The sequence below is a fragment of the Primulina eburnea genome, chromosome 5 (genome assembly GCF_022965805.1).
Source record: "Primulina eburnea isolate SZY01 chromosome 5, ASM2296580v1, whole genome shotgun sequence".
In the NCBI taxonomy this organism is placed as follows: Eukaryota; Viridiplantae; Streptophyta; class Magnoliopsida; order Lamiales; family Gesneriaceae; genus Primulina; species Primulina eburnea.
This window is the reverse complement of record NC_133105.1, coordinates 507,789-528,917: the sequence shown is the minus strand read 5'-3', so window position 1 is coordinate 528,917 and position 21,129 is coordinate 507,789. Positions and strand designations below refer to the sequence as shown.

General features: G+C 37.5%; 3 protein-coding genes across 6 annotated transcripts; 2 read left to right on the top strand and 1 right to left on the bottom strand.

The window, feature by feature from the left end:
• Positions 1 to 121: 121 nt before the first annotated feature.
• LOC140831979 (uncharacterized) lies at positions 122 to 3,658 on the bottom strand. The gene is made up of 4 exons (XM_073195725.1): positions 3,365 to 3,658; positions 2,760 to 3,129; positions 1,148 to 1,400; positions 122 to 765 (listed from the first exon to the last, which is right to left on the bottom strand). The coding sequence occupies exons 2-4, from the start codon at positions 3,093 to 3,095 to the stop codon at positions 377 to 379; spliced, it is 978 nt and encodes a 325-aa protein (XP_073051826.1). The 5' UTR covers positions 3,096 to 3,129; positions 3,365 to 3,658; the 3' UTR covers positions 122 to 376.
• Positions 3,659 to 6,576: 2,918 nt separating this feature from the next.
• LOC140831976 (uncharacterized) lies at positions 6,577 to 14,287 on the top strand. The gene is made up of 5 exons (XM_073195719.1): positions 6,577 to 6,804; positions 7,012 to 9,692; positions 10,046 to 11,416; positions 12,408 to 12,645; positions 12,782 to 14,287. The coding sequence occupies exons 2-5, from the start codon at positions 7,074 to 7,076 to the stop codon at positions 13,330 to 13,332; spliced, it is 4,779 nt and encodes a 1,592-aa protein (XP_073051820.1). The 5' UTR covers positions 6,577 to 6,804; positions 7,012 to 7,073; the 3' UTR covers positions 13,333 to 14,287.
• A 1,146-nt stretch (positions 14,288 to 15,433) lies between these two features.
• LOC140831975 (uncharacterized) lies at positions 15,434 to 18,948 on the top strand. Of its 4 annotated transcripts, none has more exons than XR_012117981.1 (11): positions 15,434 to 15,603; positions 15,674 to 15,735; positions 15,902 to 15,989; positions 16,067 to 16,128; positions 16,220 to 16,313; positions 16,402 to 17,385; positions 17,464 to 17,559; positions 17,657 to 17,826; positions 17,926 to 17,992; positions 18,097 to 18,142; positions 18,258 to 18,335. XR_012117981.1 is itself a non-coding variant. In XM_073195718.1 (11 exons), the coding sequence occupies exons 1-11, from the start codon at positions 15,505 to 15,507 to the stop codon at positions 18,385 to 18,387; spliced, it is 1,812 nt and encodes a 603-aa protein (XP_073051819.1). In that variant the 5' UTR covers positions 15,434 to 15,504; the 3' UTR covers positions 18,388 to 18,948. The 4 variants fall into 4 exon arrangements, 3 of the variants coding, with proteins under 3 accessions (XP_073051819.1, XP_073051818.1, XP_073051817.1); XM_073195718.1 differs by having other exon boundaries at positions 17,657 to 17,740; positions 18,258 to 18,948; XM_073195717.1 differs by having other exon boundaries at positions 17,657 to 17,740; positions 17,923 to 17,992; positions 18,258 to 18,948.
• The last annotated feature ends 2,181 nt before the right edge of the window (positions 18,949 to 21,129 follow it).

Sequence of the window (21,129 nt, the reverse complement as noted above, 5' to 3'; positions counted from 1 at the left end):
AGAGTAAGGCAGTCAAAAGGCTGGATTATCGAACATGTAGTACCGATAAAATTCACACTTTTTAAACAATTTTTTTCCCGATAAAATATTGGTTCAAATTTAAATGGTAAGTCGAGATAAATAAATAAAAATTAACCCCATGAACTAATGACATTCAATAAAAGATGAGGATAGATACAGAAGTACTAGTATGTTACAAACTGATCTATTACGTCCAAAGTACTAGAAGATGACAAGATCTCAGCAACCAATACGGTCAGGGAAATGTAACATCATAGTGAAGTTTATCTACCAATAAACCGGACAGGAGATTTGAGTTTATTAGCCAACAATGAAAAATTCAGCTCCATTTATAAGTAGCCGTGATAATCTTTTCTTACCGAATTGGCTGCTGGTTGTAATGGCTTTTCTCTTTCTTCTTCGCAGCTGCGAGTCTTGCACTCCTTGCTGCAGCCTCAGCGGAAGCAGCTCTCGCAGCAGCATCGACATCTTTAATTGATTTCTTTTTCTTGGAAGATGCCACCTTTTTGAGCCGCTCTTTCAAATCAACAGCAGATGCATCTTCCTCCACTTCTTCAGCTGCAGCGATTTTTCCTTGTCCATTAGGAAAATCCGAGCTATCGGGCTGGGGCCGATCCTGAGGTTCCTTCGGCTCTTTTGCAGTCTTATCCTTCTTTTTCTTCTTCTTTGCGTTTTTTGATTCAGCAGGGCCATTGTCCTTCTCTGCACCATCATTCAACTGTCCGTCCTTTTCATTGGAGGCATCTGCGTATGGATTAAGAAAGAGAAATCCAGCTTAAGCTCCACAGTGTTGGCAAAGGTATTTGGTGGTTTGAAAGGCTCGTATAACCTTGTATTTTCATCATTATATAGACCACATTACAAACGTACCAGACCAGTACCAATTAGAAAAATTTAGATAAAAGGATTGGTGAATAGAGAAACCCGCTTCTTCAATTCAGTTCTTTAAAAAAGGTACCATGAATAAATCCGAACGACCAAAAAGTTCTTAAGGCCGCAGATGGCATAAAAAGAGTCGTAGGATTTATAGTTAGACCACAGAACTAATGAATTTATCAGTAATTATCATGACCATGATGAGATAAGCAGTACATATTTTTTAAAAGAATCCAAGAAATGTAGTCACCAGCTAGCTCATCTTCGGCTTTCTCTTTCTGGTTAATTCCAAAATCAGCCAATAGAGCATCCAGTTCGGCAAGCTCCTTTTTCTTCATCTCCTTCTTGGAAAGCTGCCTTTCTGCCTCCTTAGGTGCTAGAGAAAGTTCAACAGGCTTTTTGTCCATTAGCTTGGGCTGAGCTAGCACCTCTGCTTCATATTCAGGCTCCTCTTCCACATCATCATCGCCTTCAACAAGAAGTTCATCTTCACTTTCGCTTTCCTGAAATTTGGTTGAAAAATCTTAGCAAGTTACAAATACAATTCATGCATTTCAATAATTCATGATTCTAATAATTAGCAAACAAGAAGGACTATTAGAGTAAATGTTTCTTGGATATGATAGGGCTTTTTCTAAATGCTATACTCTGATATTTCTTCAGTCAAGAAGCATAAAAGAGTCGTTAAGGTCTCAGCAGAAAGTCACAGTGATCATGACAAATATATTCACAATCAGTGGTTTGCGTGCAATCAAAAGTCGTAATTAAAGACGTGGAAGTCTTAATCATAATTCACAAAACCGATAAAAGACTTGGGAAAAGAAGTGGGCTATATGCCGTACTTTTGACATGAGATTGAGAAATTTTCATTTTTGATTTCTTTACATCAATATGGAATAGGCTATCAATATTGTAGCAGTTAGTGTTGAATAAAGCATTTTATTCCCGTACAATGTAGGATCCTTATTTTAAATTAACAAATTAATCATAAATAAAATTATTGAGAACTGCACAACTCGAGGGAAAAGGCCCAGAGTACATACCACTCATATCAGATAAGTATTTGTCTCTTCTGACATTATCAATTCATTAATATCGTCATTAGACTCATTACACTGTATTAGCTCACATGAAAAGACAGAGAATCACAATCACTGATGATACACATTTTTGAATTTTCCTATTTGATAAAAGAATGGAAAGATAAGTGGTAACGATCTTGTAATGAAACCATAATTCCAATTTGTACAAATAACATAGATTAAAAAAATCATAAAAAAAATCCGGTAACATCAATATTAAACCCTAGCAAGGAATAGGGTAAAACCCGTGCTGTCACTGACTCAAGCAAATCATACGCTTGTATGAGGAATAAGAACTCAATAATTGACAACTTACTCAGACACTAGTAAAAAAGTAACATAAAAGCGTTGCAGGAAAAAGAAAATCCTGCTAAATGTTAAGTTGTGGCGGTTATTGTTTGAGACACGTAACCATGCAAACCATAACAAGACAATTCAGCAGTTGATGCAATAAAAGAACATATTTTAAGATCCCAAACAAGTAAAATACTTTTCACACATGTACAAATTTAATGACAGAACAACAAACGCTAGAGATTCATGCATAAAAAACCTTCTAAGAATATAAAATCAAGATATAGCTAGTGTTAATTTGTTATACACCACAAGTGGTTAAATGCAAAGTACACATGCATAATTTCCAGCGGTAGGACATTTAACAAGAACTAACCATATTTCAGCGTGAAGAATAACATGACTAGCAAACACATCTATTCAACCACAACATTGCACAAAGAAAACGAACTCCATATTATGAAAAAAATCCTTTGTTGCCTATACCTCCACAGGGTCAAGTTGCTGCATTTCTTCAGCTTTATTCGGACCAGAACCAGCCCATATCGCCTGGGGAGGAGCGGTGGTCGCGTAGTAATCATCATCATCCTCATCATCCACATCAGCCCACGACTTCACTGTCAATGGTGTCGGAGCCCAGTACACCTGCGGCTTGTCTTCAGCATCCTTCAATTTCCCAGAAGCAGCTTTTGCAAGACCCTTCGAAGAGCTCTTCTCTTTGTCAGATTTCTTCTTCTTCCTCAAACTATCAAGTGCAGCAAAAACATTGGTGTTGCTAGCTGTATATGATCCCTCGTTTCTCCTGTTCCCGCCTCCTGCCATTTTTCTCGGAGCTTTTTTCAAAGATACAAAAAACCTAGAGAAACAAGGGGCAAAATTGGTATTCAGGCAAAGCTCAGACGTAGTAACTTCCGATGGTATCAAGAATTTGATTCGTGAATCAAATATTACAGATGCTTAACACTGTTCAAAAGCGACAAGAAAAACAAATAAATAATCAATCGATATGCAAATTTGAATTTCAAAAATAATCTAAAAATAGATTAACATTTTCCAAAACTCCAAAAGACAGAACTTGCGTGAATTAACACCTAAAATCCGATATCCAGATGATATCAAAATAAACTCTTAATTACAATCTTTCGATGGAATCGGGAAGCTGGACAGAAATTAGGGTTAACAGAGACTTAGGGCTTCGGATAGGGAGAAGAGATGGGGCTTGGATATGTAAATCAAAAAGAGCAGCTGTGTTGATTTTGTGTGTGTGTGAAGGCGTGATGCATAGATACAGCCAAAGGTGTATGTATAAGATGATAAATTAAGGGTTGGTTTGGTGAATAGAGAAATCGAGACGCTGAAAACGGAGGCCGAAATTTGCAGAGCAGGAGAGGCTTACTTATATACGCAGCTTGTTCGAATAGCACTTCGGAATTTTCGTATTTGTCCATTGAACCCCTGAACAATTGATTTTATGGGATTTGCCACGATGGTATAGAAACTTTTTTTAAAAAATAAATAATAATTTTATTAAAAATTTGAGTTGGATTTCATCCATTGACAAACAAAAAAATTACTCTGAGACGATCTCGTAAATCAAAAGATGAGTCTTTTTTTTGGGTCATTCATAAAAAAATTTCATTTTTTTATTATAAATATAAGAATGATTGACTCGTCTCACGAATAAAGAGATGTGAGATCGTCTCACGAATAGACTTATTTATTATTAAATAGATGCTTGAATTCATCCATTTTAATGTACTAGTTTATATGTATATGTGGATTTGCTATTCATATATTATTACATAACATATATCATATCATCTTTGAATTCAGGCGTTCTTGAATCACAATCAATTTAGTTGTTTTTTTAATCTTATTATCAAAATATATAAAAAAAATCTTAATTTCTTAGTGGTCTAACGAGTTTTTTACACAATTAAATCAAATTTGAGTTTAGGCATGTCAAAAACGACGAACGTATAACCATTTCAACTCAACTTTCTGTCAAAATAATAGAAGAGTGGATCGATCCAACTTATGGAGTGAAATTGGACCACTTTGGCTTTACAAGTTAATTTTAAGTTCCACTTGTAATTTTCAATAAAACATTTTCCTTTTCATGATCTTATTTTATTACTCTTTGGCTACGTTTGGTACGTGCGATAGAATAAGTAAATGATTAATAATATAGGATTAAAAAGTAGAGATATTGATAAATAACATGGTGGGATAAAATTTACGGTGTTTGGTATGATTTTAATATTACGTATTAATTTTGTATATTAACATAAAATGACCAAAACATCCCCATATTTTTGTCATAAATAATTTATTTTTTCATCTGTAATTTTCTTGGTTCAATGACCACCACCAAAACCTCCACCACCACCAAAGCCGCCTCCACCTCCAAAACCGTCCGCCCCCACCAACCACCACCACCACCACCAAGTCCACCACCATCGCCTAAATACTCACAACTCCTTTAATGGCCACCACCCAAACCTCCACCACCACTCAAGCCGCCTCCACCTCCTATTCCTCCGCCACCACCCAAACCTCCACCACCTCCAAAACCGTCGCCCCCACCAAAACCACCACCACCACGGCCCACCAAAACCACCACCACCTCTGAATCCACCACCACCACCGAGACCTCCACCTCCACCCAATCGGCGCAGAAGACATAGGATTGTATTGAAATTGAGAGATCGGCGCAGAAGACATGGATGGTATCTTGGACTTGATGAAAAAGAGAGAAAAGGATATTTGAACTTGATGTTACATCATTCTCACTACATTTTCATTTGTTGCCATTGAAGTTGTCTCTTATTCTTGATGAGATCTTAGCAAACACTTCCTCCCTTCGGGGGCGGTTCACGTACAGCATCCACACGGCAAGACTCAGCATGACTCCTACTGATATAAGTGCTAATCCAACATTTACAAGGCGAAGATTGTGCTCCAATGGAGGACAATAGTTTGTGGTGATGTTTCTGAAAGTATCTCGTACAAAATTACAGTTTTGTGGTGATGAAGGAGAGAGAAAGGGTATTATGGTAAAATTTACTTTAATCAATAAATGAGATAACTTATCACACCTAAATTATCAGTATTATTTGTCCAACAAATTATAGCTACAGTGCGGGCTTTTTCTTATTTCACGGGCCCATATATTTGATCAAAAAACCAACCAAACATTGGATATATGATGATTGTTAACTTATCATGGGCTAATCCTATCTACCAAACATAGCCTAAGAGTAATACTTTTTATTGTGAATATGTGTATGGTTGACCCGTCTCACAGATTATGATATGTGAGACGGTCTCATATGAGACCCACTCTTATCTTAAATGATTAAGTACTATGTCGATTAAGCTTTTAGTCGTCGAGTAGCATTCTGAAAGGAAAAATTATTTTGGATTACAAGATATAATTTATCCCTTGCAATAATTTTTAAATTTAATTTTCTTATAGATAGATTTCATGATATATTGAATTAATGATTTTTTCTTTCTAGATATGATATTTATAATAGTGATTTTTAAGATATGATATTATTGATCTAAAAAGAGATTGTTTTTGATAGAATTCTTGATTTTTATATCTTGTAAATTTCTTTGAAAATGAATCCTAAAATATAATACAACTATAAATAAAAGAAACACGTTAAGGAAAGAGCGGTAGTTCTTTTTGGTTCTTAAATTCTATTGCTTTCAAGATCGTGCTTTTTTCACTATTCACTTGGAAGTTTTTGTGACTGCATATCATGTGCACTTTGCACGTCGTAGATTTCAGATAAAAACATTCTACAAGGACGTCGATGTTTGGAAGAGTGGTGTTTCATCTGTTGCCGTGATTGTTGGAGACAACATCTGTGAAGGAATTGACTGAAGATTTGTTTTTGTTGCTCCAGTTTTTGACATCACTTTTTGCTTTCTTAATCGTGTTTTAGTGTTGTTGGTTATTTTATAAAACATTTTGTTTTCTCAACATGTTGAGAAAATTGATTTTTGATTAAGATCACTAGCGTTGGTTTTTGTAAACTCGTTGGTTTTCTAGTGATTATTTTTGCTCTGAGGCACCGCACACAAGTATAAATACTTGTGCAAGATGTGGCCGTCCACGTGTACGCCTCTTGTTCAATCGAGACCGTCTGTTGTGATCAAAGCACTCGATTTTTACTTCTTGCGGTGAGCTCCGGCTATCGATACCCAGTCGAGACCAATATCCAACGGCTACCAAGTATTCCACGTGGCACGGTTATTTGGCCTTTTGAATTAACATTTTCCGACTGAAATCCTTGTTAATCCTCGCCTTCACGGAAATTAAGAATCAAAATCAAACCCTAGAAATTTTCTCTTTCTAAGGAAAAAAAAATCAAAATATAATCAGTAAAATTCAATTAAGGGGATTGAAATCAAAACTGAATTTCGCGCATCGTTTTCCCAAAATTCAACTCAAATCTGAACAGTTCCAATGCTCGATCTCCACTCCGCCGCGATGAGTTTACCGCAATTCCAATCACAGGTATTATTTATTTGGGTATATAATCACAAAACATTTTGCATGTCTAATTTATGTGTATGAACGTTGTTTTTATGTGATTCGTATTGGTTATTTTTATTTGATCGACTTTTTTTAGAAGTTAGTAGTTGTTGGCATGATTGCTGATGATTCAGTGCTCTTTTTTTTGTTGTTGATTGTTATTTTTTTAATGTGGACTTGTACTGGCAGATCTGAATGGGAAACGAAAATAAGATTTACCGTGTTGGGGTGATTGAGGCAAGGAATTTTTGATGGAAAATAGTGTAAAGAAGGCTGGTGGTGTTGATAGCCCTGATAGAAAATCCTTGGATCTGAAGAGCCTCTACAGCTCTAGGGTTTCTGATGTTGGAGCGAGTAAGAAAGTTTCGGAAGGAAACAATCACGGGTATGTTAAAAAGAAGAAGAGGAAGAATGGAAAGGGAGCTTCTTTTAGTTGTATAGAGCTTGATGCTAAGAAAAGTAGGAAGGAGGGTGCGAATGGCGTGAAATCTGAGCCAGATTTTAGTCATGAATCTAGTGGTGGGAGTAAACTTTTGCACGGCGTTGCATTTGCTCTGGGTAAAAATGGAAATGCTTTTAATATCCCCAAACGACCTCGTGGTTTGGCGAGGCGGAAAAAGTTGAAAAGTGGTCAAGGGTCTGAACCGTTGGATCTTACCAATTCCGAAGATTGTGTGAAAATATTTAATGCAAATTCTAGTAATTCGCCTGGTCCAAAAGACCGATTAGGTAGGTCAGATTCTGTTAATGATGGTAGCTCAAACATTAAATCTGCCGTTGACACCTGTGGTGGTTCAAAATCGAAACCCAAGAAGAAGGTGAATTGTAAATCAACGGGCAACGTCGGTAATTCGACTTCAAAATTAAAGCGGAAGCCAGTTACTGATGAAGCTAAGGAAGCCAGGAAAGATAAGCCCAGTTCAGTTGTGCACACCGAGGAAGAAGTTAGTCCAGTAGTGGACAATGGTGACATATCTAATAAAAAGCAGCGACACAACAGTAGAAAAAAAAAGGATACCATAGCTGGTAGAAATGGTGTTAAGGCCTCAATAAAAAAGTCTGAACCTTCAGCTGGTAGTTCAAAATCAGATAGTCAGTTTGTTTCTTTCCAAGATGATGACGACGATGAAGAGAACCTTGAACAAAATGCAGCAAGGATGCTCTCATCTAGATTTGATCCTAACTGTACAGGTTTCCCCTCAAAAAAAGAATCTTCTGTTTCACGGACGGCCGATGGATTTTCTTTTCCCGTTTCACCTGGTCATGATTCATTTACTCTGCAGGATAACTCAGTTGGTGCTATGGAGTCTGCATCACTTGATGGAAAGAGTAGAGCTCTTAGACCAAGAAGCGAAGATAAAGGCAAGGGAATGCCCAGGAAACGCCGTCATTTTTATGACATTATTCCCAATAGCCTGGATGCATGTTGGTTTATAAACCGGAGAATTAAAGTCTTTTGGCCATTGGATGAAAGTTGGTATCACGGCCTTGTCAATGACTATCACCCAGAATGTAAGCTTCATCACGTAAAGTATGATGATCGTGATGAGGAATGGGTTGACCTTCATGAAGAGAAATTCAAAGTTTTGCTTCTCCCAAGCGAAGTTCCTGGGAAACAAAAATCAAGGAAAAATTCTGAAGGCAATAAAAATGTGCACAAAGGAAAAAGTGTTCCCCCATTAAATGATGACATCGGCATGGAAAACTATCTTGATTCAGAGCCCATTTCATCATGGCTTGCTCGTTCTTTACCTAAATCTTTGAGAAGGCAGAAGAATTCACAAGTTCATCAGCCTCTGGGCTCTAGTTTTTCATCCGAGAAAACCGATGAATCAAATAGCAAACTTGCCAATTCAAAGGGAGTCGATGATGGGCCAGAATGTGAGTCTGCATCCGCGGATAAAGCACTTGGTGGTGGAAGTTTCAAGCAGTCACAGATGAACATGGGCTCTTCATTATCATGTACGAAAACTGATTTGGATAGTGAATTTTCTGGCTCAAAAAGACCTGGAAATGAGCCAGATTGCATGTCTACATCAACAGATAAAATACCTGGTCATGGAAGTCTAGGTCAATGTCTGATGGGAACTACCAGCAGTTCTCAAAATGTAGTTTATGTGAGGCGGAAATACGACATGCGATGTAAAAGAGGTAGTTCTTTGTGTACGGCTGTCAAATCACATGGTAGTTCCCCAGGGACTGTCACGGTTGACCCTATTATGGTTACTTTACCAGCTGTTAAAAAGGAATCTTGTACTGGATATGTGGATTCGGACAGGAAGTTGAGACTGGTTGAGGCCCATGGTGAGTTGGGAATTGATATGGTGCCATCGATGCTTCAAGAAATCAGAGTCCAGATTTGCATACCTTTGTTACCTTTTCTTTATTCTCTTGGAACACAAGATATTTGGCTGCTTCATAACATACCGATGCTTCATTATGGATCAGTGGTGGCTGCCTCTCCTGCTGTTGTCCTGGAGATGCTTTTCGTTGATAGTAACCTTGGGTTAAGGTTTCTGTTATTCGAAGGTTGCCTGAAGCAGGCTTTAACCTTTGTCTTTTTAATCCTCATAGCGTGTGGTGAACAGGATGAACAATGGAATGATGATATGTTATTACCAGTGAGGTCAGTAAGGTTCAAACTTTTTAGCGTTCAAGATGTAAACAAGAAGCATGCCTTTGCTTCTTATAGCTTCTCTGGACTTCGACTTTTAAAGTGGCTTTACTTAGATTCCAAGCTTATGCAGCATTTTCGTCTTGTCAAGCAATTACCAGTCTCAGAATCCTCACATGATGACATTAACCAACTTGAATGTGTGAATTTTCAGCAGTGCAAGCCTCAGTTAGGTTTAGAGATCTCGTCATTAGAGGTATACCATATCAATACATTTTCAATTAATGGTATTTTATTGTTTGTACCATTTTGCTGTTTTTAATTTGTGTTTTAATACGACACTCGTTACTATTTCCTTTTTCAGGCTAATGAATCCATTAAATTTTTTTTTTGGGATGTCTGTTGATTATCTCTTGTTTCCTGAACTGTGATGTAATACCTAAAATCATTTTCTAATTATATTTTTTCAATACCTCTAGCTAATTCGAGCCTTGCCATTTATTTGTCGAGGATGGGAGAATTTAGTTATTTGCGTGCTTCTTTCAGATCCATGGGATTATGTTTCTATCTCATTCATTTTCTTTTGTGTTTGTTTGTTATGGTGGTTAGGTGGAGGAGTTTACTCCCATTAATGTTGAAGATACAACTACGGGAGACAAATTGCAGACACTGGAGACAGAAGCCCCTGCTTTCTGGGGCTTGCCAAATTGTGAGCAAGATTTAGGAACAGATGCTTTGGGGAGAAACGTCGTTGAGAAAGTCTATTCTTCTGAGAATCATCAGAAGGTCCCTTCTCCACCCACTTCCATTATATCTTCTGCCTCCGATTCTAGGTTTGATAACAGATCAGCTGGTATTTTAGTAGACATTCCATGTTTCGACCAAACTGACATGGCTTTTAGACAGAACTCTGGTGTGTTTTGTAATGTACGCGATGCCTCTGTTCTCAGCGCAAACCCTATTGGTTCTACGCGTTCATGGAAACATGGTAGAAGCAGCTCGATTTCTTCTCCCCTTGGCGATCTCTCTCCCTTGTGGCCTGATGGGAAGATGAACTTCATTCACAATGGGTTCAGCAATGGACCAAAGAGGCCACGGACTCAGGTTCAATATACGTTGCCTTCTTCAGGTTTTGATCTCAATTCTAAGCAAAAAATGCTAAACAACAAAGCTCTACCTTGCAAACGAATAAGGAGAGCTAGCCAGAAGCGGATACCTGATGGTTCTAAGGGTAGCCAGAAATATTTGGAGTTGCTAGAATGCGGTGCAAATGTTTTGGTCACCCAGGGAGACAAAGGATGGAGAGAAAGTGGAGCACATATTTTCTTAGAAGTCGCGGATCACAATGAATGGAGACTGGTCGTCAAATTTTCTGGAATTACAAAATATTCATATAAAGTCACTCATATTTTGCAGCCTGGCTCCACTAACCGTTTCTCACATGCTATGATGTGGAGGGGGGGAAATGACTGGGTACTGGAGTTTTCTGACAGGAGCCAGTGGGCGCTTTTCAAGGAGATGCATGAGGAGTGTTACAATCGGAATATTCGTGCTGCTTCAGTGAAACATATCCCTATCCCTGGAGTGTGGCTGGTTGAGGAGAGAAATGATGGTGGAACCGAAGTCCCTTTTGTCCGGAATCATGCGAAGTATTTCCGACAGGTTCAAACTGATGTTGAAATGGCGATGGACCCGTCTCGTGTTTTATATGACTTAGATAGCGAGGATGAGCAGTGGTTGGAGGCAAAAAAGAAATGTACCGACAAACATCTATGTGAAGAGATGTCTGATGAATTTATGGAGCAAACAATAGACATGTTTGAAAAAGGTGCATATATTCAGTGCCGTGACAACTTCACAGATACTGAAATTGAGGAGCTTGTAATGGGAATAGGTTACTTGGAATCAGCAAAAGTCGTTTACGAATATTGGCGACAGAAAAGGGATAGAAAAGGCATGCCTTTGATAAGACATTTACAGGTACAAAGTGCTAGTCTTTCTTTTAAAAGCTTAAATTATTTGCATGCCAATATGTATGTATTATTCGGTGGATGACTGAGTGGGACTTTTATTATTCTTTGTTGTTTTCTTGTGAAAGAACATGATGAATTTCTTTTAGAAGTGGTACCTGAGTCAGAAATATGGTTAATCCTGTGGAATAAAAGTGTAAAATTAAATATGTAACTACCAAACTTTTCCAGATGATGATATGCTTAATGGGATAATGCGTACTCCATGTTTTAACCTCTTGGGCTCAATCCAAGATTGAGTTGAGCTCCTTATCTTTTGTCATGTATGATGGCGTATCTGCACCATCACTGGTTTGCATCTGAATCCTTCATCCCAGCTAATGATGTGTCATTGCCAGCCAAACGTTGTTGTAGATCTTGTTGACATTCCAACACAGACCACAGTGCCTAGTTTAAACCCACCCCCCTTTCCTTAAGTTCCATTTCTTCTGTCAGTTATTTTATGTGTCAATGCACATATGGCGCTGATTTGCACTTATCAAGCTCCAAAATTTAACATTTATTGATTTAACCATTTTGCTTATTTATTTATAGCAGGAGATATCTAATCTAGTTCAGAGCATACTGATATGGAACAACTGTCACTTTAGGGTGTTCACAGCAGCATATTGCGTCTGATGGGATATTTGTTTTAGCTTCATCGATCAATACTGATACTAATGCTTGTTATTATATCTATATTAAATTATTAAATGTGAGACCTTAAACTAACTAACTTATAGGACATCAAAATATTTAATTTCATAATTGTCCTTCTTACCCAACTAAAACTTCCCTTTTAAATCGGACATCTCTTCTAAATTGAAAATAATTTCGTGTTAATTATTTAATATTATTTGATCAAATTAAAAATAATAATAACACATGCAAATGCGTGTGCATCTTTTACTAGTATTATATGAAGTTGCTGAGTACTCTTGACCTACTGTCTTTGTATCCAGCCTCCCCTTTGGGGCCAGTATCGACATCAGCTGAAGGAGTGGGAGCTTACTGTTGCCAGGGGCAATGGTTCCTTTCCTGTTCCCCACCTTGAAAAACCATCCATGTTTGCTTTCTGCCTTAAACCACGGGGCTTGGATGTTCCTAACAAGGGTTCAAAACAACGGTCTCATAGGAAATTTTCAGTTTCTGGACACCATAATACAACTTCAGGGGATCATGACAGTCTTCACACTTTTGGTAGAGTTCTCTCTCCTCTCAAAGCCGTATTTGTCCCTGTCATGTGTCTCTTTGGAATATGCCTTTGTTTCTTTTCTTATACAAGTAATATGTTTTTCTTTCTGCTTTCATGACTTATTTTGTACAACTGTTGCAGGGAGGAGACTAAATGGACACACTTTTGGAGATGAGAAAGTGTTGTATGCAAATACTGTACATGAATCTTCTGATATTTCACCAACACTTCAGGCTTCAACTAGGTTGTGGTCTCCACGAGATGCATTTTTTTCATTGAGTACTAATGTGCCTGAGTTGAATCGCAACCAAAAGGTTTACCAGTACAATCCGACGAATCTTTCTCTAAATAACCAGCAGATGATGTCCTACAGCCAAAGGACAATAGGAAATAGAAATGGAACTCACCAGTGGAACATGGATTTGCCTGAATTCTCAGGTCAAAAGCACAACTTTTTTGAGGGAACCCAGAGGCAAGGAGTGGAGCTGCTGAAGGGTTCAGATCTTTGTGAGCTTCGGTTACGTGATGCATCACGTGCTGCACAACATGCACATAAAATGGCTAAGCTTAAGAGGGAAAATGCTCATAGATTGTTTTCTAAAGCAGAATTTGCTATTCACAAAGCTGTGATTGCTCTAATGACTGCCGAGGCAATCAGAGCTGCCAATGAGAACTTTGATGGCAATAATTAGAATGAGCATTGGGCTATTATTATTTGTGAAAATTACTCTCATCAGCTGGAAGCTGCTAGTGTGTGAGCTTGAGGTTATGCTGCATTTTCAAGTTGCATGTTTCAGTTGAGAATCCCTGTGGCCTATGCCAAAGATGTGGCCGTCTCTCTTGGTTCATTGAATATAATGTTTTATTAATGTCATATGATGGCTGGCGAGTTACTAGAAGGGCGAGTATATTTGTGCCTAGCCCGATACAATGGTCTCCAGGCCACCTAATTGTCTTTATGAGCGCAGTTTTGGTTCATGATGCTCCAGCTTTTATATGTGCATATTCCCCCCCTCAGTAGCAGGTTTCTACCTTTTTCTATTCAAATGCCGACTCTTATGATGCTTTTAGCAGAAGGGGTGTGTCGAATTTTGGTTTTCAATCATTGTATATAATTTCTTTTCTCCAGTTTAACCATTGAACCCTAGTTTCAGTGGTAGATAGTCCTGATAGTACAGCACATTTCTTGGAATCAACGACCTTTATAAACTTGGGTGTAAGGTTTGGAGCAACGAACTTGCTTTATCAAGCAACTACATTATTTGGTACTGGAGAAAGCTCATGGTTTGAGTATTTACTCTGTTCGGGATTCATCATGATTAACAAATCGTATATGTTTTTTTGCTTCAAATGTTCAATTTCTAGAAGTTTCGTTTGTTTTGTTGAAAACACGTCGTCACAACTTTGTGACATCTTGGTGAGAAGTGTGTTCATCTTTTTCTGGCGATTTTATGTTATTTTGTTTTAAGGATCGGCTATAATTCAATTTTTGGCAGCGTGGAGAGTCAATTGCTTGGCTTGCGAGGTGGTTTAGTGGGTTGAATTGACCTTTTGTTTTGTATCCCAGTGAGAGTTGCTTGTAAATTTTATCGGATTATAGAATGTTCATCGAGTTCTGTCATCTATGTAAGCTTAAATTTAACATTCCGAGCAGTAACTACCGAGTATGTCCATACTTTGAACATGGAAATATCAGAAAGTTCTGCGTTCTTGAAGACAAATTTGAAGAGCTATGTGACAATGAACTTTGAGATCTACAGAAGTCTGCATTTCACATAATCTAAATATCTTGTTAATTGTTGGAATTATTGCAGTGAGGGAATAAAATGTAGAATAGACTAAATGATAATTTGTTTACTTTGATGGATTGAAATTATGATTAAGCATTAAATTACCAATTTATCTTTTGACTTTTAGATATATTATTGTATATTTGTAGAGTAAGATTGAGAATGTCATGATGATTGGAATGGCTTGATTTATTTATATATTTATTAGGCAAAAACTTGTGTGAGACGGTCTCACGGATCGTAGTTTGTGAGACGGATCTCTTATTTGGATCATCAATGAAAAAGTATTAAATATTTTTTTATGTTAAGAGTATTACTTTTTATTGTGAATATCGGTAAGGTTGACTCGTCTCACAGATAAAGATTCGTGAAGTCGTCTTACAAGAAATTTACTCATATTTATATTGCTTCACCTTTATGAATTTAATTATCCTTGGTTTGATTCATATATTTCACAAACGCTAAAAATATTCCTCAATGTTCTAACACTTTGTTTTCCAATTTTGAGGAAAACAACTGATGGCTGAATCTGGTTTGTTTTTGAAGCACATTTGATTGTATAATATATTTAAAGCCTAAAAATAAACAATTTATACACTTTTATTTTCTGACGAAACAATTTATAACACCTTTTGAGAAATAACGAACATATAAAGAAATTTGTGGATGTGAAAGCAGATTTAATCGTAATTAACAAATAAGTAGAATACGAAAGACAGAAATAACAGAATAACCGCCAAAACCGCCAGTTCTCCCTCCACACCTCTGCTTCTTCTCCCGCGGAAAGAGTTTTGCAGGGAAAAAAACAAACAAACTTCATTAATCATGCCAATCTGAAGAAAAAATTTCAGGTGGATTTTCCTCCTTTTAGTCTAATAACCTGTCATTCGTTTAACTGATGCAATCATGCTAAATTTTGTTTTGATTTGTGGTTTTTATTTAGGGTAATGGAATGTATATAAATTTTGACAAGATTTCTGTCTTATTCTCAAAGTAATTCCTTTTTTTTCTTTGTGGGCATTTTTGTTGTTTGTAGAGGTGCTGAATTGGATAAGAAAAGGTTCAACGGGAAAAATGCCTCCCCGTATAAAGGAAGAAGAAAGGATCGAAAATATCATTCGTGGTCTTCTGAAGCAACCGGAGAATAAGAGATGCATTAACTGCAACAGTTTGGTATGCCTTCAAATTTAAAAATTAAAAGAAATCTACCAAATCTAATCTTTCTCTCTTTGTAATATATCAGGGGCCTCAGTATGTTTGCACAACTTTCTGGACATTTGTATGCACGAATTGTAGTGGAGTACAGTAAGTTTTATTTTTCAATAATGTAACTGAATATGAGACCAGTAATTTTGACGAGGAGACGACTTCAAGAACTTATATTTACAGAAAAATAATAAAAAAATGAATCGTTTTTGTCTGAGTCTCGCTTTTTGAGGAAGGGATAAATTATTGAAATGATTGATCTCAGTCGGGAATTTACGCATCGAGTGAAATCAGTGTCAATGGCAAAGTTTAATGCAGAAGAAGTCAGTGCTCTTCAAGCCGGAGGAAATGAGGTTCTGTCTTTTTCCTGAGATGTAAATGTAGCTTCTTGATTTTGGTCCTGTGACCAACTGATCTATCATTTTTACAGCGTGCAAAGCAAATTTATTTTAAAATATGGGATCCACAGCGTAATTTTTACCCCGATGGAAGGTAATGGGAGTATGTTCGTGAAGTTACTGTGTAGTTACCATTTAACTTGTGGATGCATGTTTTTATTCGATTGCTATTCTGTGTAATCCAGTAACCTGCAACGGCTTCGAGAATTTATAAGACATGTGTACGTTGAACGGAAGTTTGCTGGTGGGAATAGATCTGATAGGCTATCAGTATTTGAGGTAAGAATCATGGTCGTAAATACATAATATAGGCATATTCATTGAATTTATGCTTAAAATTTCATTTATGTGAACTGAAAAAGTTCAGGATCGGAGGAATGATTCTCATGAGCCACGTTCTTCTGAAAAATCTAGTTGGGGCGGAAAGGACTGCAATTTGGAGAGGCGTTCATTTGAGAAAGGTGGAAAAAGTGGCGGTGATGGCTCTTATGAACTTTGTTCTAATGAAAAATCTTGTCCGGCTCCAAGATTTGATGGCAAAAATTTCAAGGACACGGAGGAAAGGAGTCGTCCTCGATATGTCCAAGAAAATGTCAGACCAGGTGGCCAAAGGAGTCGCTCCACACGGTTTGAGATAGTTGATGACAGGTTTCGAGATGATGGGAATGTGAAGCTTTATGATAGGTACGGTCAAAGAGAATCTAGAGGAGAGAGCAGTTCGCCTAGTTCTCGGAAGCGAGGAGAGATAAGTGTTCCTGAAATACGCCCCGTAAAAGATATTTTAGGCGACAAAGTTCCACGTCTTACAATAGGCGAGCCTCCCAACGCCCATCCTACTAATCAAGATTCTACAGATGGGAATAAAATACAAAAGGGGATTGTAAATCTCAGTAGCTTGATCGATTTTGATGACAACCCTGGGCCACAGGGGCAGTTGGATTCAAACAAGTTTGATGAAGATACGGCTAGTGCTGCAAAGGTGAATACATTGGAGTCTTTATTATTTGAATATTCAGCTCCTGTAACTTCACCTTCTGGTGTTGAAACTTCATCGGGTGCGATGGAAGACCTAATTAGCAGTTCCGCGGCTACTGACGATGGATCAAGAAATGCAACTAAAATTTCTGATTCTTCTGTAACTCTTTCTGCTCCAAAAATGGATAACGACAACATATTTTCTAGCAATAGCAGTGATCCTACAGAGCAGATAACCGAGTTACACCAGCAGCAGAATTCTTCGCCCGTGTTAAATGTTCCGAAACCAGTTTCAAATGTTTCATTTGATAAACCATCAGAAGTTGACGAAGAAGGAGATGGGTCGATGCCTAATCAAAGAAAGGAACTTCCGGCGGTAATGCTTGTCGTATCCGAACTCTAAGACTTTTTTGTGTTCGAGAATTTTCATGAACTTTTGAAAAGTGTTCTGCAGGACCTTTTTGCTTCAGATTTCACCGCATTCACTCCAGCTGTTTCTGGTTGGCAATTGCGCCCCCCTCATGTAATGCAATCCCAACCTCCTCCAACGGTAGGTATCATCTAAAACACTGCATTCTTTATTAGACAATCTAAAATCAAAGTTCCGGAAGATTTACACTTGCCGAAAATCGACCTTTCTTTCACAGTCAACCGTTGCTTTTCTGAATGCCACAAAACCAAGCAATCCTTTCGATATTGGCAATGAAAGACCTCAAGCTCAAGCAACCATGGTGCGTAGAGATACCACTCGTTTTCCAAACAATCTACTTATTTAACACCGTACAGTTTGTTTATGGTTTTAATTTTCACTGAAGTTGTGAGTATTATCTTTCTTCGTCTTTTGGTTTAGTTTCCTTCCATATCATCATTGCAAGGAGCTCTACCAAACATGTCATCTGGTACATTTTTACAGCAGCATCCCTCGCCATACACACTATCATTTTCTCCACTTGCTGCCCCTTATCCAATAAACTTGCCTCAAGGTAATACCTGTCATTTTTCTTCTCATCACTTCTAACGTTCATAGTTATCCATATAAATATTATGTGCTAATTTGTTGTCCATTCATGTAATTCCATATTTTCAGGGGCTTATTTAAGACAGCAACCAAATAACATGCCATGTATTACTAGGTAATAGGACGCTTTGGCTTCTCCAGAAGTCGTTAAAATTCTAAAATTATAGACTACATACTTTTTTTTTTCTTGATATATATTTTATTTACTCTTTATAAGCTTTTTGCTGCAGTGAACAAGGAATTTCTGGTGGCTCTAATGATCCCTTTGCATCGGTCAACCCAATCTATCAAGCGAACAGAGAAGAATCCTGGCAAGCTGCACCTCATATGCCTTCACGTGGAGTAAATCCATTCGGATAAATTTAGCTAAAATTTACTCTGATCCAAGGCTTATTCTTTGACTTTTCATGGGTTGAACCGAGCTGTTGAGTACTCTAGTTAAAACTTTTCTTGCCATGCAAAATGGCTGGAACATTAAATGAAAATTGTGATCCACGGATTCAAAATTTTATTCATAACTGCTGCTCAACTTTTCATGAATAATTAAAGTATTAAACTCTCTCCCGAACTTCCAATGTATTGTTATTTCAGCTTTGGGAAAGGGATTAGTGACATAATAAAAGCAAAGCCACTTATGACATCAGTACCTTGGTTGTCTTTTGGCTTCAATGATAAAATAAAAATATACAACTTATAGCTTTCATGTATTAGGAAATTCATGCTTTATTAGTCCTTCATCTCCCTTTTAATAAATCAAAATATCTGGGCACGAGCTTGCAAAATCACGATATGGTAAGACTTGAGACTTAGGAAGATCAACAACTTTTCATCCATTTACTTTTTCCAGTGACCTACGTAAACCAGAAATCACGAGTAAACCAAGATTGCTGATGTAAAAACTCTGGAGTGGCATATATTAAAGTTGTTTTCTTCAGGTGAATAAATGTTGAAGTACCTAACAAATCATAAATGCCCCTTTGGCTAATCATCAACTGAAAACTTAGTGTTATTTAAGTTGTGTATATAAATCACAAAACCCTTTGCTGCGAACTGTCCACTCACTTAGAACCAAAAAGAAGTGTATCTATGGAGAGGAGTATCAATAGCAGAACTGGCAGGGTAGTGGGGATTTTTCTAATTTTCGTGCTTGCAAATAGTGGAGTAACTTCAGATAGTATATATTCTTGCTGGGGTGGATGCTATAACCAGTGCTATCCAAATGTTCAAAATCAATCCGAGAAATTTTCGTGTTATTACAAGTGTCTCAATGGTTGCATTCCTCGTACAGCTGCCGATTTTCAGTACTACTGTCAGATTGGTTGTTCTTTGAAACGCTGCATTCCAGTCAGTAATGGTAATTAAATTCTCTCTTTAAATTTCTTCCTAAGGTAGTTGAGATTGTGACAAAGTTCACTGACTGTTCTTATTTTCTCTTCGCAGATGGTGCAGCAATGGAGGGTTGCTTTGGAAAGTGCTCTAATATCTGCAAGAATTAGAGAAATTTCTTGTATTGGATATAAGAACTATGCACATTTGGTTTGTGTAAGAAATAAAACATGATTACCATGATCTTTCTTGAGAAGTTGGCCAACTATGTTTCTTTTCCATGTTTTCATAGTACCTTTAAAGGGTGAAGCTAAACCCCTCTTGTTTCGTAACTGCGGGGATGATATTCTTAAATATTTATATATGGCGACTATCGATTTTAGCAAGAGAATTATTCTCCAACAATCTTCAGTCGTTTCCCATACGAAATCTCAAAATTTTCGCAAACTTTCCAACTAAATGCATAGATGGCTCATGCTATACCGAGAAACTTAGAAAACAGATACAACGGAAGCACTCATTTTAATTTTTTGGAACAAAATCATCCAAAGCAAAATACAAATGTGGCATAACAGCTAAGTTATGCACTCAAACACATCACCACCACAACTTAAGAGGAAAAAGAGACACCATCAAGTTGTGACTTATTATTCAAATACGGTTTTCTATGGATTTCTATGAAGCCAAAATGTAGCCCAAGACTGGCCCTTTTCCCATTTTCCCAACCTGAGAAGCAAATGCACAAACATCCCACAAAGGAACCCAAGTGCAGCACTGGATCCCACGAGCGAAACCCCCGTGTAAATGAGCATCACAATTGACTCTTCCTTCATGTATCCAGAATCTTGACCAAAGAACTGCCTAAAACCAATCCCAGAACCGACTTAGCCAAACCATGTAATGCCACACATCCCTCACTCCTCCCACCAAACTTGTACTGCCCGGCTAGCCCTCCGGCCCCATGACAACATGACAAGGCACCTAACCTGGATCCCACCAAGTTCATCAACCCTACGGTCATCGACACCGATGTTGCTGAAACATCCTTATCTGGGAAAAGATCAGTGGACAACTTGCAAACAGCAATGACTGGGTTGAAGACTGATAAAGGGAGTTGAGGGATTGTTCCTTCTATGAATCCTTCCTTCCAAGAATGCTTGTATATCTTGACAACTTCTATGGAAGACAGCCCAAAATTGAAGCCTTTAACAGCTTTAGGCCCTGGGGCTTTGGTACAAAGCACTCTGTTTAGTTTCTAAAATGAAATGTCAAGTGGCTGAGAGCGATAAATGGTCATAATATGTTTACGAAGCATGAGCTGAATTTGAAGTTGAGCTACCGTAAAATGGTGTTTTTGAGTTGTTTTCGAAGTTACACGGATACTTTATCTGAAGAGGTTATGAGTTCATTGTTATTTTCAGATTTAAGAGTTGTATAGTAATTGTGTGAATCGTATTATAGTGCCTATTATTGTTGAAGATTACTAATATATGAATATTTTGTTGATGCATAAATGTCATATTAACGAGAAGATATTGTCTTGTTTTGATAAAATAAAAAATAAAAAATTCAGATAAAGGTAGCAGGAATCAGGTGGGACAACAATGAATATATTTTGTGAACGATAATTCATCAGATACGTTCATTTTCGATGCAAATGTAGAAAATTACTCATGTGGAAACATTTTATTGAAAGTGGTGCATGTAATGGAAAAGTGGATATGAACCACTATGAAGTGGTTTTATATTTTTGAATGTATGAGATTGATTATATTG